The following is a 17486-nucleotide window of genomic DNA, read 5'->3' as shown; positions in this document are numbered from 1 at the left end:
GGGTGCCCCCTGTAGCCGGGCGGGGCGGGGCGGCTGCTGATGGGTGGGTCTGTGGGTGCGGCCCTTGGCTCCGCCCCCCGGCTCGGTGGGAAGTAGAAGCTGAGCTAGGCAATTGTGATTGTGGCGTGGTGGTGGCGGGGCACTTGACCTGCGACGCGGAGCTGGAGCGTCTCAGCTGTGATCTGGTGTGGGCCTGGACCCGCACACGGTCCTGATGTGCAGCCCATCCCAGGCTGAGATGGAGCGGGAGGCGGAGATGCTGAGACAGTGGCAGCCGGCTCAGCACCAGCTCGTACAGGTGAGTACAGACTTCAGCCCCAGGGCCGGGCGTCGGGGGCGGGGGTGGGTGGGTGCAGGCTGGGGGTGGAGGGAAGCAGAAATCTGAGGTATCAGAAGTGTGAGGGTAGGGCTGGGAAGGGGAGGGATGGGAGATCGCGGACATAAATGATGTGTCGTTTATGCAGTTAATATTCACCCAGGGTTAGCACCTGTGCCGGGGTCCGGGGGTACGCCCTGTCATACTTGACAGAACGCCCTGGATATCCTGAATATCCAGGAAAGAAGACAGAGTTAGAAAGTCAGTGGGAAGCAGGCAGGGAGGAAAAACATTAGTAAGCAGCAGGCCTTTGCCAAGACCCTGGGGTGAGCTTACTGTAGGATACTATGCTATTATATTAATAAGTAGCTGAATGACTGGACACATACAAATTACTATGAGGGAGAAGAACGGGGGCCACGGGAACAAATAGCAGAGGTCTTTGAGTTGGTTTAGGAGGTTGGGAAGACAGCTGAGGATTTGGTCTGGACCTGGGGAACTGGCTGGGTGAAGGGTTTGCAGGGTCTGAGACCAGAAACAGGAAGGCAATCAGCCTTGGAGGAAGTGAGAGATGGACTGAGAACTAAGGCCCAGAGAGTGATGGGAGAGTGGCCCAAGGGGAGGGAGGCAGGGATTCCTGGCCTTATGGGAGGTCCTGCAGGGCCGGAGCCCATAGGAAGCCCCTGAGGAATTTAAATGTGATCAGTCGTGATTAGATTTGCATTTTGTAAAGAGTGCCCTGATAGGTGGGCAGAATTCCAGGTGGTTGTTGGAAAGCTGCTGTGATGATCCAAGTGAGAACCGAAGTGGCAGCCTCACTAGGGAGGTGAGGGTGAGCATAGAGAAAACCAAAAAGATCTTGGACATGCTTTGGAGGTAGACACCACAAAAACTGGTCATTAATTTGCATCTAGGTGGTGAAGGAGCCATCTGGGACACCTTACGAGATTTCTGGCCTGTACGGCTGGGCAAGAATAATGACATTTTGTGAGAGAGCAAAGGATGAGAAGGAACAGGCTTGTTTTCTACTCTTGGGGGTGGGGGCGAGTGAGGATGAGCGCGAGTTTTAGAACCAGTCCATTGAGGAGCCTTTGGGCTGTCCAGGTGGACTGAGTAGTAGGCAGCTGGAAGATTCAGGAGAATTCTGCCCTGGAGCTACTGGTTTAAGAATAAGTGGACTATAAACCTAAATGAATCATTAGCATGAGAAAGAGTGCCTGGAAAGTAGGCAGTACGGGAAACCTGTAGAGGTGGCTGAGGAGAGCCAGGGAGAACCGAAGGAGAAAAACCACGGAAGTGTGACAAAATGGGTTCCCAAGGCCACGGGAGGAAAACATTAGAAGAAGAGTATGGTCAGTAGTTGCAGGAGCTCCAGAGAGGTCAAGCAAGAAGGGGTCTGACAAGTGTTTGGATTTAGTGACACGAAGGTCGTGGATGACCTTTATGAAAGCTGTTTCTGTGGAGAAATGGGGGCCAAATCGAATTTGGGGGAATAACTAGGCAAGGTAGTGGTGAAGGTGTATATTTTAAGCATTTCCAAAGAAGTCTGCCTGTGAAGGATCAGGAAAATAATTATGAGGGCCATCAATGAGAGGGAGGAAAAGGAGGGCTGAGCGCCCCAGAAATACCCATGCGGTAGACATTATCTGGAGCCCGTTCTGTGCTTACTTTATGCGAGCTGCGTATAGTGGTGAATGAGACAGGCTCTCCCCAACCCTTCTAGGGTGAAAGAAAGTGATTTTCTTCCATAGTCAGAACATTTGCAAACCTACCAGAATTCTAATTTCTTAATATCATCTTAAATGTAATTTGTTTTCAGATTTCCCTAGTTGTCCCTTAAACTATGTCCAAACCAGGATCCGGTTTAAAACCACACGCCACATCTGGTGGTTCAATCTCTTGAGTTTCTTTGAAATTAGAGTAGTTTTCTATTTTCCTGACTGACTTTCCATTTTTCATGATCCTGACTTTGGTCTTGTAGACTCTTCTTCTGGATTTATCACCCTGCATTCTCCTGGTATAATTTAGCTTGATCCTCTGGCTCTTGGATCCATTTCTAAACTGAACTTAGACCTTAAGCTTCATTGGATTCCTGATTGTTGGTAAGAAGGTCTCATAGGTATGGTAGGCTCCCTCTTCCTCAGGAGACAAACCTGGATCCCCACATTTGAGTCACACTAGGCTTGGCCCTTGAATTAAGTTAGTGAAAAGCCTGATTGATCTCTTGATTCAAACTTAACGTTTAGCCTTGTGGTCAGAAAGTAATCTGTGTGACATTATCTTGGATAGACCCAAATGCCCAGTTCCCCACCAATCAATCTTCTTTTGGTGTCAACCAAATGTTAATTTTTCCTTAATCGAAAGTTTTGTTAAGGGTTGTAAAATAATGATTTTCCAATTCTACCACTCCTTTTACATTTATTGGTCTGTGTTCTTCTGTAAAGTAGGATTTTTCTTAAACCACTGGACTCTTTCCGTGATTTTGAAATAACTTTCCTACCAGAAAGAGATTAAAAAAACACTTAATTTTCACTTCAATTCACAATGTTCAAAGCTTCTGTTAAAACTAGTAGCCATTATTCTTTTTGATTCTCAAATTGTCACAAGTTTGACCAGTGGGACCTTTTTTAGACATTTAAAGTGTGGTAAAATCTACATAACAACAATATCATTATAACCACGTTTAAGTGTATAATTAGTGGCATTAGTCATACCACATTTCTGTGCAACCATCCCCACTATTAATCTCCACAACTTTTTTCATCTTCCCAAATTGAAACTCTTTTTATTTTTATTTTTTAAAATTAAATTTGGGGCGCCTGGGTGGCTCAGTGGGTTAAGCCTCTGCCTTCGGCTCAGGTCATGGTCTCAGGGTCCTGGGATCGAGCCCCGCATCGGGCTCTCTGCTCAGCGGGGAGCCTGCTTCCTCCTCTCTCTCTCTGCCTGCCGCTATGCCTACTTGTGATCTCTGTCTGTCAAATAAATAAATAAAATCTTTAAAAAAAATTAAATTTAATTCATTAACATATAATGTATTATTTGTTTCAGAGGCTGTAATTCATCAGTCTTCTATAATACCCAGTGCTCATTACAACACCTACCGTCCCCAATGTCTATCACCCAGTTCCCCCATCCCTCCACGTAGCAGTCCTCAGTTTGTTTCCTTTAAGAGTCTCCTGCGGTGGGGGGGGGGGGGGTGGCGCCTGGGTGGCTCAGTGGGTTGAGGCCTCTGCCTTCAGCTTGGGTCATGGTCCCAGGGTCTTGCAATCAAGCCCCATGTTGTTGGGCTATCTGCTCGGTGGGGGGCCTACTTCCCCCTCTCTCTCTGCCTACTTGTGATCTCTCTCTCTCTCTGTCAAATAGATTAATAAAATCTTTAAAAAAAAAAGAAAGGGAGTCTCCTGCAATTTTTCCCTCCCTTCCACTATGCTCCTTTGCCGTCCAAACTGAAACTCTTTAACCAATAAAAAGTAACTTCCCAATTCCATCCTGCCCATATCCCTGGCAGTCAATCACCATTCTACTTTGTCTTTGAATTTGACTTCCTTAAATATCTCATATGAATGGAACCATACATTTTTTTGTCCTTTTGTGACCAGCTTATTTGACTTAGCTTAATGTATTCCAGGCTCATTCATGTTGAAGTATGTATCAGAATTTCCTCTTTTTTTTTTTTAAGGCTGAATAATATTCCATTGTAGGTATATGCCCCAGTTTGTTCATCCATTCATCTGCTGATATACACTTGGGTTGCTTCTACATTTTGGCTCCGATGAATTCTGCTGCCCTGAATATGGGCATACAAATATCTATTTCAGTCCCTGCTTTCAATTCTTGTAGGGAGATACCAGAAATGGAATTGTTACATCATAAAGTAATTTTATTTTTAATTTGTTGAAGGGATGTCATACCCTTTTCCATAGTGGCTGCACCATTTTACATTGCTGCCATCAGTGCACGAGGGTTCTAATTTCTCCATGTCTTGCCATCACTTTGGGTTGTTTTTTTGTTTTTGGTAACAATCATTTTAAACGGGTGTGAAGTGGTATCACATTGTGGCTTTGGTTTGCATTTCCCTAATGGTTAGTTATGTTGAGCATCTTTCATTTGCTTATTGGCTATTTGTATATCCTTGGAGAAAAGTCTAGTTAAGTCCCTTGCCCATTCTTGAATTGGGTTGGTTGTTTTGGGTTAAATTCTAAGAGCTCCCTCTATCTTCCGGATATTAGTCTCCGTTAGATATGTGATTTGCAAATGTATTCTCCCCTTCTGCGGGTTGCCCTTATAACTCTTCTGGTGGTGTCTTTTGATGCACAAAAGATTTTAATTTGATGAAATTCAGCTTCTCTTTTCTTCTTTTGTTGCCATGCCTTTAGTGTCATATCCGAGAAATCATTGCCAAATCTGATGTCATGAAGCTTTCCCCCTTTGTTTCCTTCTAAGAGTTATAGTTTAGCTCTTGTGTGGAGGTCTTTGATCCATTTGGAATCAATTTTCGTATGTGGTATTAAGTAAAGGCCCTTCATTCTTTGGCATGTGGATATCCTGCTTTGCCAGCACCATTTATTGAAAAGGCTGTCCTTTCCCCCATTGAACGATCTTGGCACCCTTGTTGAAAATCATTTGACCATATGTATGGGGATTTATTTCTGGGCTCTATTCCTTTTGTTGATGAATAGGTCTATACTTAATGCCAATACTACATTGTTTTGATGACTTAGCTTTGTAGTAAGTTTTGAAATCAGAAAGTGTGAATTTTCCAATTTTGTTCTTTTTCAAAATTGTTTTTGGCTATTTGGGGTCCCTTGCAATTCCACATGAATATTAGGGGGTAGATTATTCTTGCAAAAAAGGTATTTTAGTAAGAGGTTGTATGGAATCTGTAGGTTGTTTTGCATAGCATTGACATAACTATTAAAGTCTTCCAATCCATGAACACTAAGATGTCTCTCCGTTTATTTTGTCTTTAATTTCTTTCAGTAATATTTTGTAGTTTTCAGTGATTAAGTTATCTTCCTTGGTTATTTCTAAATATTTAATTCTTTTTGATGCTATTATCCATTAAATTGATTTTGTAATTCCCTTTACAGATCGTTTATTGTCAGTGTATAGAAACAACTGATTTTTGTATATTGAATTTGAATCTTTTTTTATTTTTTAATTTATTTTTATTTTTTTAAAGATTTTATTTACTTACTTACTTGTCAGAGAGAGAGAAAGAGAGAGAGCTCACAAGCAAGCAGAGTGCTGGCAGGCAGAAGCTAGAGAGAAGCAGGCTCCCTGCCGAGCAAAGAGCCCGAGCAAGGACCCCGATGTGGGACTTGATCCCAGGACCCTGGAATCATGGCCTGAGCCAAAGGCAGTGGTTTAACCGACTGAGCCACCCAGGCATCCCCAAATCTTTTTTTTTTTTTTTTAATTTAAATTTTAGTTAGTTAACTTACAGTACAATATTGGTTTTAGGAGCAGAATTCAGGGACACCTGGGTGGCTCAGTTGGTTAAACGTCTGCCTTCAGCTTGGGTCATGATGCCAAGGTCCTGGAATTAAGTCCATGGTGGTGCTCCTTGCTCAGTGGGGAGCCTACTTCTCCCTCTGCCTGCTGCCCCCCTGCTTGTGTGCTCTTGCTCTCCCTATGACAAATAAATAAAATCTTAAAAAAAAAGTAGAATTCAGTGATTCATCACTTACATATAACACCCAGTGCTCATCACAAGTGCCCTCCTTAATACCACCCATCTAGCCCATCCCCACCACCTCCCTGCCCTCAGACCTCAGTTTGTTCTGTAACATTAAGAATCTCTTATGGTCCCTCCTCCTTTTTTCCCTGCTTCTCATTTGTTCACTGTTTTCTTTTTGTTGTTGTTGTTCTTTAAAGATTGATTTTTGAGAGAGAGAGAGAGAGAGCACTGGCAGGGGAGGAGTAGAGGGAGAGGGAGAAGTAGTCTCCCCACTGAGCAGGGAGCCTGATGTGGGGCTCCATCCCAGGACCCTGAGATCATGACCTGAGCCAAAGCAGACACTTAACCAACTGAGCCACCCAGATGCCCTGTTTTCTTTCTTAAATTCCACACATGAATGAGATCATATGGTAATTTGTCTTTCTCTGACTAATTTCATTTAGCGTAATACACTCTAGCTCCATCCACATCATTGCAAATGGCAGGATTTTTTTCTTTTCTTTTCCTCTTTCTTTCTTTCTTTTGAGAGAGGAAGAGGGAGGTGGGGAAAAGGGCAGAGGGAGAGGGAGAGAGAGAATCTTAAGCAAGTTCCACACCCAGTGCAGAGGCCCATAGGGAGCCTGATCTTATGACCTGAGCTGAATTAAGAGTCAATCACTTAACTGACTGAGCCACACAGGTACCCCCAAGATTTCATTCTTTTTGATGGCTGAGTAATATTCCACTGTGTGACTGAGATAGATATATATCCCCAAATTTTGGCTGTTGTTGATAATGCTGGTATAAACATGGGGGTGCATGTACCCCTTTGAATCTGTATCTTTTGTACTTTGGGTGAATACCTAGTAGTGCAGTTGCTGGGTCACAGGATAGCTCTATTTTTAACTTTTTAAGGAACTTCCATACTGTTCTCCAGAGTGGCTGTACCAGTTTGCATTCCTACAACAGTACAAGAGGGTTTCCCTTTCTCTGCATCCTCGCCAACACCTGTTGTTTCTTCTGTTGTTAATTTCAGCCATTCTGACAGGTGTGAGGTGGTATCTCATCATGGTTTTGGTTTGTATTTCCCTGATGCTGAGTGATGGTGAGCATCCTTTCATTAGTCTGTTAGCCATCTGGATGTCTTCTTTGGAAAAGTATCTACTCATGCCTTCAATTTGAATCTTACTACTTATGGGGTGCCTGGGTGGCTCAGTTGGTTAAGTGTCTGACTCTTTGTTTCAGCTCGGTCATGATCCTCAGGGTCATGGGATGGAATCCTGAGTTGGGCTCCACACTCTGGTGCAGTGTGCTTGAGATTATCTCCCTCTTCCTCTACCCCTCTCTGACATTCACATATGTGTACTCACTCACTCAAATAAACAAATAAATAATCTTTTATAAAATGACTCTTACTACTGCTGAATTTGTTAGTTCTAACAGGTGTATGTGTAATCCTTAGGTTTTCCACATATATGATCATATCATCTGGGAACAGACAGTTTACTTCTTTTCCAAAACAGGTGCCTTTTGTTTTTCTTATCTGATTGCTCTGGTTAGAACTTCCAATACAATGTGGAATAAAAGTGGTCAAAGTGGGCATCCTTGTCTTCTTGATCTTAAAGAGCCTTCAGTCTTTCATCATGAATATGCTTTAAGCTATGGATTTTTCATAAATGCCTTTTATCAAATTGGAAGTTTCTTTCTATTCTTCGCTTTTTAAGAGACCTTTTCCTTAATCATGAAAGGGTATTGGATTGTTTCAAATGCTTTTTCTGCTTTCTCCCCCCTTTATTTTACTTTGATTTTCAGATGCTGAATCAGCCTTATCTTCCTGGAATAAATTCCACTTGGTTATATTGTATAATCTGATTAATATGCTGGTGGATTTGGTTTGCTGATTTTTTTTTAAGGATTTTTTTTGGTATTTGTATTCATGAAAGATGTTGGTCTGTTGTTTAGTTTACTTGTGATGTCTTTGCCTGGCTTTGGTATCAAGGCAATGCCAGAATGAGGTAGCAAGTATTCCCTCTTCAGTTTTTTGAAAGAATTAGAGAAGCATGGATATCCTTCTTTAAATATTTAGAATTCACCATTAGCCATCAAGTTCAGGGTTTTTCTTTGTCCTAGAGGGTTTTGATTACTGATTCAGTCTCTTTACTAGTTATGGGTCTGTATAGATTTTCTACTTCTTCAAGATTCAGTTTTGGTAGATTTTTGTCTTTTTAGGTATTTATCCATTTCATTTAGGTTATCCAAACTGTTGGAATGAAATTGTTCATAGTACTCTATAATCTTTTTCGTTTCTGTGGAATGGGTAGTAATGTCCTCACTTTCACATTTTTCTTGGCCAGTCTAGCTAAAGGTTTGGCAATTTGTTAATCTCTCCAAAGAACCAGTCTTGGTTTCACTGATATTTTTCCTAATATTTCCTTCCTTCTGCTAGCTTTGGTGTTAGTTTGTTCTTTTTTTTTTTTTTTTTTTAGTTCCTTAAGGTGTAAAGCTAGATTGTTGATTTGAGATTTTTTTTATTATTACAAGCATTTACAGCTACAAATTCCCTCTTGGGAGGGAAAATGTATAGAATATTTCCTATTTAAATTTACCGTTATTTTTACTTAATTTATTCTGATTTTTAATTAATTAACAAATTAATTATGAAAGATTTTATCTAATTATTTGACAGAGAAAGAGACAGTGAGAGAGGGAACACAAGTGGGGGTAGAGGGTGAGGGAGAAGCAGGCTTCCCGCTGAACAGGGAGCCCGATGTGGGGCTTGATCCCAGGACCCTGGGATCATGACCTGAGCCGAAGGCGAAAGCTTAGCAACTGAGCCCCCGAGGTGCCTCTACTCGATTTTTAAAATAGCATTTTTCACTTGCTGAAAATCCTGATTTCTCACAATATTATTTTGAAACTATTTTAATGAAAAATAACAAACAGAGACGTGAATATAAGTGTACAGCTTAATGGATTATTACACAGTGAAGATCTGTGAAACATTGCCACCACAGCAGAAGCCCCCTCCATGCCCCTTATCATTGTCTCCCCTGCTCCCCTCTAATATAACTTGTACCTTATTATCTGGACATAACTTCTTTGAATTCCGCTATTTCTGTTCTGTGATGTTTCTGAAATTGGTATAAAAGCCGGAATTGCTTTCTTAAGTTTGCTTTCTTTTTGTGTGTGTGCGTGAATGTTGCTCATTTTTTCTTGATCTGTGGCAACATTTTTTACGGTCAATTTCTTTAAGATTTTATTTATTTATTTGGGAGAGAGAAAGAAAGCGAGAGAAGCAAGTGCCTGAGCCGGAGCTGGGGTGGGGGGGGGGGGCGGTGCAGAGGGAGAAGGAGAAGCAGTGGGGGAGGGAGAGAGGGAGAAGATGCTGGGATCCATCCAGGGACCCTCTGGGATCATGACCTGACCTGAAGGCAGATGCTTAACCAACTGAGCCACCCAGGAGCCCTGATTTGTTTGTTTGTTTTGGTTTTTTGAGATTGCAATATTCAATTTCTTTTGGTGTTTTAGTATCTTCTGTGGATACTGTATTTTTTACTTATGTTTTGTTTTTCATATTTGAATGGATTGGTCTTTTCTGGACTGTCGCAGTGGAGGAATAGATGGAAACTATTCATTAAGATAGTTTCAAAATAATATTGTGAGAAATCAGGATTTTCAGCAAGAGCTCTCTCTAATAAAAAATTTTCTTGGATCTCGTCCTGTTTCAAGAGGTTCTACTGCCCATCTCTTCTTTATTTCCCTTTACACCAGTCTTCCAGGAATACTGCCTCTTGACTTCCAAGCTAATCTCCCACCCTTGTTAAAAATCGTCCTCTTTTCCTCACCTCCTCCAATGTTTGATCTCAGACTTGTCCACAGCAGTTCCAACTCAGCTCAGACCCTCTTCTGTAAGTAAATATTTGCAGATGCTTTCTAAGTTTTGCTAGAGCCATGACCCATCTGAACCCTCAATTCTTCCTACTCTTGTGGCTTTCTGCACTTAGGCCAATTTTGGATGTTCTTTCGCCCTTACACTTAAAGATATGTTTGAAGGTTTTCTCAGAGTTTTACTGAAGCTATAGGCTGTGGAATATTTTATTTGCTCTCTTTGTTCTTTTTTGACATAAACATGACAAGGAGGAAAAATGGCACGAGTCCCATCCAGGCTTCCACTGTGCTCCTATCAGCTAGACTTGCTTCTTAGAAAGTCCACCCAGGAGAATGGCCTGGGGCTAGGATAATTCAGGCAAAAGGTCTTGGAGGCTGGATAAGGGTGGAGTCCAGAGATGAGAAAGAGGGATGGAGTTGGGAAGGAGGGACATGTGGAATTGGAATTTGAACTAGGGGTGAATTTCACTTCTCTCTCTTCAAGGATACTGAGAAGTCAATGTCCATCTTGGACATGTCTCCATCTCCTAGATGCAGTGGAGTGCATACCTCTTCGAATGATGGCACATCAGGCATTCACTACTTCCTTCCGTGCACAGAGCTGGAGAGGATCCCTTTGGCCTTAGCTGAGGCACCCAGGCAGAATGCAAGTGAAATGGGGCCACAGTTCAGTATGTTGCTGCCTGAGCATGGTGTGAGCTACTGCTCCCAAGTGACTCGCACTCCTTCCCAGATGATTTACTGTGAGGGAATGTCTCCCTCCCAGCCAGGCATGGTGATTTTCAAGGGACCCCAGATGATGCCCTTAGGGGAGCCCAGTACTCCAGGGGTGGCCATGACCTTTGGTAGAAATCTAAGGATGCCCCGCAGTGGGCCGCCAGTCTCAGCTCCCGGTGGAATCTCAGTGACATCCCACATCAATGTTCCATCAATGCCTTATTCTGCCCCCGCCACAGTACCTTCTAACAGAGACTCTTTAACATCCAAAATGTTACTGGTCCCAACCATGCCTTCTACTGAGGCCCAGGCAATACTTCCTTCTTTGACTCAGATGTTGCCACCTAAAGAACCCAATGACTTTAGGATGAGCCCAGCTGGGTCCCCATCATTTCTGGCTTTAGAATCCCAGGACTCTCTCAGCCAGCCAGGCTTCCAGGAAGTCCCCTTACCCAAGCAGCCCATGCATGCCCCCCCAAAAGCAGAGCGGAACTCCAGGTCCCAGGAAAGGGCTCTCAGGAGGAGATCCCCGGTTTCAAGGCCTTACTGCTGCCAGTACGAAAGCTGTGGAAAAGCTTACACTAAGCGCTCCCACCTTGTGAGTCACCAACGCAAACACACAGGTGAATGAGGTATCAGATAGGTGGGGTAGGGTTGGATGGGGTAGAGGAGTCTCTGGGCTTTAGATTTGTGCTTGACCACTGGTTTGTAATGGCTTGGGTTTAGCTTGTTACCTTTCAAGCTTGGGGTCAAACTATATTGGCCCCACCAATGTGCTTTCCCGCTGTCCAGTGTGACCATGCCAGAATCATGGGACTGCTGGTCTTGTTGCCTCCTCGCTCCTTTTGCTTGGTTTTCTTTTGGTTTCTCAACCTTGACTGCTCTTCCTCAATAGAGTCAGACCCCTTTCTAAGCACTTGCTGGCATGTTCTTCTACTTAATTTCTTCTGTCCCTTGTCACCTCCCCACAGGTGAGAGGCCCTATAAATGCATGTGGGAAAGCTGTATGTGGTCTTTCTTCCGTTCTGATGAGCTTGGACGACATATGCGGATACACACGAGATACAGACCACATAGATGTGATCAATGCGGCCGACAATTCATGAGATCTGACCATCTCAGGCAACACCAAAGGATTCATCAACGGGCGCCAGGATCCCCAGACCCCCAGGCCAGCAAAGGACAGATGGCTGGTCCTCCTGCTGCTGGTCTTTAGACCAATCTCCTTTCCTCATCTTGGTTTCTCTACCCAGATCTCGCCTGCCTCTGACCAGCTAGTCTTCAGTAGGTATAGGCTTAGATGAAGACAGAGAAAGATGATGAGGTGGTGTTAAAGCCTATATGAGCTCTGGACCCAGTCAGAGACTCCTCGGAACTGTCTTGCGTGCCCTCTCCTCTCTGGGGCCACCTACTTTTGCCAAGGTTAGCCACATGGGAAAATGAAGGAAAGTAGAGATTGGGAGCTTTATCCAAAAGCGCTTTATCTTGTGTCACTGCCCAGCTTGAAACTCTTCAGTGACTTTCCTTCACCTGCTACATAAAATCCAACTTCCTTATCTTGGTCTTCTATAGTTTCCAGAACCAGACTATGTTTAAATCCTGAATTTACCACTTACTAGCCATGTGACCTGGGAAGAGGTGTTTGGTAACTATGCCATGTTTCCTCATCTGGTACACAAGAAAAACTGTGTTGGACTGTTTTGGACCCATCTTAGGTACTGAATCAGAGTCTCTCTGGCAATCACCAGCCTCATGTCCAGAGATTGTCTCTCTATAGCTTCGAGACTTGGATGGAATGCCCCACTGCAGGGCATGGGATCTGGCATCTCAGGTTGCTATTAGCGGCCCAGAAGTGTGGGGGAGTAAATGCTCCTGAGATAACATTTAACTAATGGGAGATGGGAGAGAGTCAGGCAGATAAAGTACCTTCTTCCCTCCCTTTCCTCGATAGCTGCAAGGCACTGTTTCTCCAGTGGGGAGATTGCCCAAGTAGCCATTGGACACACCTGCTGTGTTTCTTCAAGGCTTGTCATGAAGCAGGACCCAACTGGTATCACTTTGCATTACCATCAGTTCTTCCCTGCCTTGCTTCCCTTTTCTCACTCAGTGTCCTGGGTTTGCACCTCTCAAATAAAACATTAGTACTTAGTTCTTGTTTCAGGCTCTGTTTTCTAGGTGACTTTGGGTGGAGGACAGTAGACTGGGGCAGAGAAGGACAAAGCCTACTGTAACTTCCTCTTCTCCCCTAACCGGTACCTGGGCTACCAAATACCAGGTATTAAAGGCCCCGTCTTGCCCTTTTCCGTCCTGTAGGGTTGAGAGAATAATAGCTATCCTGAGTACTCAGGTGATTTTGAGTCTCATTTCTGGACTTCTCAGCCAGCCATTCCACTGGCTGGCAAACTAATAGAGACTTGCCCAAACTCAGGTGGCAGAGCTGGGATCCCAACCAGAATTGGGATTGTTGCCAAACACTGCCAGGTGATAGCCATAGAGATATGAATCAGGTCCTGTGGCCAAGGGATCATCTTGGTCTAGGGGCTGAGAAGTCCACCTAGGTGTGGTGGCCATGCAGAGGAGGAACACCTAAAGGGAAAGTCACCCTTGAGCTCAGTGAGTATATGTAATATCTAGTAATCCTTTAAGTGTTGGAATAAACTGAGCAGGTGAATGAAGAGAAAAGTATTCTAGACAGATTGCTGGACCCACACAACTGCTCAGAGGAGAGTCAAACCAGCAAGTTTCTATTCATTCGACAAACGTTCTTTGAGTCCACTACAGGAGCATCACAGCTGTGGGGACTCGGGGTGGAGGGCACAGGGATAATGGGAGGGTGTGTCAGGGAAGAAAGACTTCTCAAAAGGAGGTGCCTGAGCCAGCCCTGAAGGACTCATGGGCGTTAGCCAGACCTCAATTTCCTGGATGTCTACCCTTGGTCCTGTCCTGTGTTGGACACTAAGGACTCAGAGCATGACTGTGGTCTTAATGGCTGTGGGCCATTAAGACCACAGTTAAACATTCTGAAAGCACTCAGTGTTGCCAAGAAGAGCTGCCAAATCTCTGGGGGCTCAAATTTATTCTGAGCATTGTCCCACAGGTAGGGTGACACTTGTGATCCCCATCCTCACGCTTACCTCCTCCTGCATGGCCACCTTGGTCTGTTCCCTTGGTAGCCCCGGTGTATCTGCACCAGGCATTCAGTGCCTTCACCCAAACTCTGAGGGGAGTGGACATGATGACATGAGTGGACATGAGGAGTACTTGATTGGGACCCAATGCGTGGCCTCAGGTCTCAAGAGCCCAAAGTCTCTTTCATTCCCACCTGGGTACCGGGTCCCTTCTGTGAAGCAGGACATCTCAAGCTCAGTGGGCCAGCACTGGTCTCCATTCCCTGCCCTACATGGCTCACACACATCCCTGCTGGTAGGGTCAGAAGGCCAGATTGCTTGTTGGGACATAAGAGAGAGGTCTGTTGGAGACCCATCACTTTCACCAAGGAATGGAGCTGGAAGGAGCCAGAGAGGGCAGGGGTGTGCCAGACACTATAGTGTCAGGCAACAAGGGGCCCTGCCCTTGTGGAGGTCACAATCTAGTGGAGGAAGGACAATAGACATTTGGAATGCAGTGAGGACAAATATCAGGGACTTGCCTGTAATAGGACAAAGGTTAGGAAGGCATTCCCTTAGGAAATAGGGTTTGAGCTCAGTGGTAAGCACTAACTAGGAGGCAGATAAGGAGGTGAGGAAGTTACTGGAAGGGAAAAAGTTTACAGGTTACCTTATCCAGGCTATGGCTAAGCCTTTTCCCAGAATTATCTTGTTCAACACCAGGTAGTGTGGGTGGGGTAAAGGCCTTGTGGGCTCGGGAGTGAGATTAGTAGATTTTGAATCCAGCGTTGGTCCTTTTCTGGCCTTGTGGCCTTGGGCAATTTACTTATCTCTGCACCAGATAGCAAGTAGGGCAAGATTGACACCTTCAACCAGAAGCGAGAATTAGTCATGATTAAAAATGGTTTCTTCTGCTTAAGGGGAAGGGATCATTCCAGGTGAGAGTGGAAGAGAGTGGAAGGTGGCTGGGACAGGGTGTGACGGGGTAGGTGGAGAGTAGTAGAAAGGTTTAAGAGATAAAATCAACCCCAGGGATAGCTGGATCTGGTTGGCCAGGGAGTGGTCAAGGATAACTCCCAGGTTAATAGTTTGTGTTCTAAGTGACTGTGGAAGGAGAATGGATGAAGTTTATTTTTCTGTATTTTTATTGTTGATGTCGATCATGTGCAAAAAAGTTTGCTTATATACAGTTTGAAGTAATAACGTATTTGCCCTTTAGGCCACTTCAAAAAAAAAAGCACACAGTAATATACTTGAAGCCTTCGTGCTCCTCTCTGACCAGGGGCCTCATCCTCTACAGAGGTAACCACTATCCTGAATTTTGGTGAATTTGTGTTTGCTTTTCTTTGTTTTTACCATATGTATATATTCTTAAACCCTATAATGATTTGTTTTATGTGGTTTTGAACTTTGTTTATTCTGTTCAGGGTTCACTGAATGTCTTCCATCTAAAGGTTTATAGTCTTAATAAAATTTGGATTTTTTGGCATGTTTTGTCAATTTTTTGACCCCCTCCCCTTTTTCTCCTGACTCAGAATCTGCCCATATAATAGACTGTTCGCTGTTGTCCCACAGGCCAGGGATGCTCTGTCCATTTTTTTCAGTCTTTTCTTTCTCATTTTAGATCTTTTCTTCTACAGTGTAATCTGCTCTGTTTTTCAGATACTGTACTTTTCATCTCTAGAAATTCCATCTGGATCTTTTAAAAATCTTCTATTTCTCTCCTTATCATGCCCATATTTTTCTCTCCCTCAAACATAAGAAGCATAGTTAAAAGAGCTGTTTTAATGTCCTCAGATGCTGGTTCCATCATGTTCATCATTTCTGAGTCTGTAATCGTTGGTTTTTCTCTTGATAATTATTTTCCTGCTGCTTTGAATAGCTGATAATTTTGTACTAGAGGCCAGACAATTGTGAATGTACATTGTTGGTTGCTGGATTTTGTTTTATTCCTTTACATATTGTTAGTTTTTAATTCTGGCATGCATTGCACTTTCTTGGAGTTAGTTGGATCTCTTTGAGGCTTACTTTTCTTTCCCTTGGAGAATATTTATTTATTTATTTAAATATTTTATTTATTCATTTGTCAAAGAGAGCACACAAGCAGGGAGAGCGGCAGGCAGAGGGAGAAGCAGGCTCCCCGCTGAGCAAGGAACCCGATGTGGGACTCAATTCCAGGACCTGAGCAGAAAGGCAGATGGTTAAACGACCGAGCCACCCAGGCGTCTGGGGCATTTGTATCATGAGACTTACACTTTCAGCTTTTTTAGAACAGTCTCAGAACTGCATTTTTTTCTAGGGCTAATTTAACCCCACTACTAAGGCAACATTCTGAGGATTCTTCCTGATCCATATATTATGTTCTTGCATTCTGGTTGGTGAAAACAAACTATTTCCCATCCTGTGTGAGGTCCAGGAATTGTTTGCCTACTTTTCAGGGTTCTTCTTCTTAGTCATGAGTAATTTCTTCTTATGCTTGATCAGTACTTAGTCAAAGACTCAGAGGGACACCTCTCTGGATCTTTTTTTTTTTTTTTTTTAAAGATTTTATTTATTTACTTGAGAGACAGAGATCACAAGTAGGCGGAGAGGCAGGCAGAGAGAGGAGGAAGCAGGCTCCCTGCGGAGCAGAGAGCCTGATGTGGGGCTTGATCCCAGGACTCTGGGATCATGACCTGAGCCAAAAGCAGAGGCTTTAACCCACTGAGCCACCCAGGCGCCCCACCTCTCTGGATCTTGAGCCAAGATAGCAAGGTACCTTGAGCCAGGTACCCCTCATCATTTTTTTTTTTTTTTTAGAGAGTTAGAGAATGAATGGGGGGTGTGTAGGGGTGGAGGGAGAGACAGAGAAGATCCCAAGAAGTCTCCATGGTCAGTGTAGAGCCTGACATGGGGCTTGATCTCACCTCTCTGAGGTCATGACCTGAGCCAAACCAAGAGTCTAATGCTTAACTGACTGAGTCACCCAGGCACCCCTCATTCCTTTTTTTTTTTTAAATTGAAGTATAATTGACACACAATGTTACATTAGTTTCAACTGTACAACATAGTGATTTGACAAGTCTGTTGGCCATTTGTGTATCTTCTTTAGAAAAATGTCTATTGAGGTCCTCTTCCCATTTTTAAATCTGATAATTTGTTTTTCTGCTGTTGAGTTGTATAAGTTCTTTATATATTTTGGATATTAACCCCTTATTAGATACATAATTTGCAAATACCTGGGAGAACAATGTTTTTTAAGTAGCACTGTAGTGAGAGATCCCAAGGTGGATGGGATGGGAGAATGAATCTTAGGATAGGTGGATGGTTTGGGATGTCTTCACAAGGCAGAGATGTGGCAGGATGTGAAGGCAAGAAGAAGAAATAGCTTCTTGGAGGAGATGGAGGATGTAGGGGAGTTCCCAGATTATGGAACAATTTCAGAGAGTACAGGGGGCTAGTTTGGGAGGGAACTTGGGGGGAAGGATGCGAAATAAAAAATAAAATGGGGGAAGGCTTTCCAAAGGCCTTTGGAACATTGTCCTTGAACAGGGTTAGAAGTTGCATTGTATGCATTCTCTTCCATTCATCAGAAAATTTACTGGGTGTCTACTGGGTGCCCAGGGGTCTCAGTGATGGGGATACAGTGGCCAAGTGGTCAGCTGGATCTTAGTTCTCCCTGGAGTTCTGAGCTAAATGCAGGAAAGGCTGACTCCCAAATGGATGATTACAGTTGCATTTGGAAAGCCCATCTCGGTTGCCTTGGGTGAAGAATGGATGGATTTTACTGGGCTGAGGAGCAGGCGATTGCATTTGGGGA

The 17486-nt window shown here is 43.8% G+C and overlaps 1 protein-coding gene across 1 annotated transcript; it reads left to right on the top strand.

Moving 5' to 3' along the window:
- Window positions 1-214: 214 nt before the first annotated feature.
- Window positions 215-11796, top strand: KLF17 (KLF transcription factor 17; the record flags this gene model as incomplete). The annotated part of the gene is made up of 3 exons (XM_080802461.1): window positions 215-298; window positions 10348-11203; window positions 11552-11796. The coding sequence occupies 3 exons, from the start codon at window positions 215-217 to the stop codon at window positions 11794-11796; spliced, it is 1185 nt and encodes a 394-aa protein (XP_080658587.1).
- Window positions 11797-17486: the final 5690 nt, after the last annotated feature.

Source organism: Martes martes, assembly GCF_963455335.1.
Source record: "Martes martes genome assembly, chromosome: 4".
NCBI lineage: Eukaryota > Metazoa > Chordata > Mammalia > Carnivora > Mustelidae > Martes > Martes martes.
This window is presented reverse-complemented; position numbering and strand designations above follow the sequence as displayed.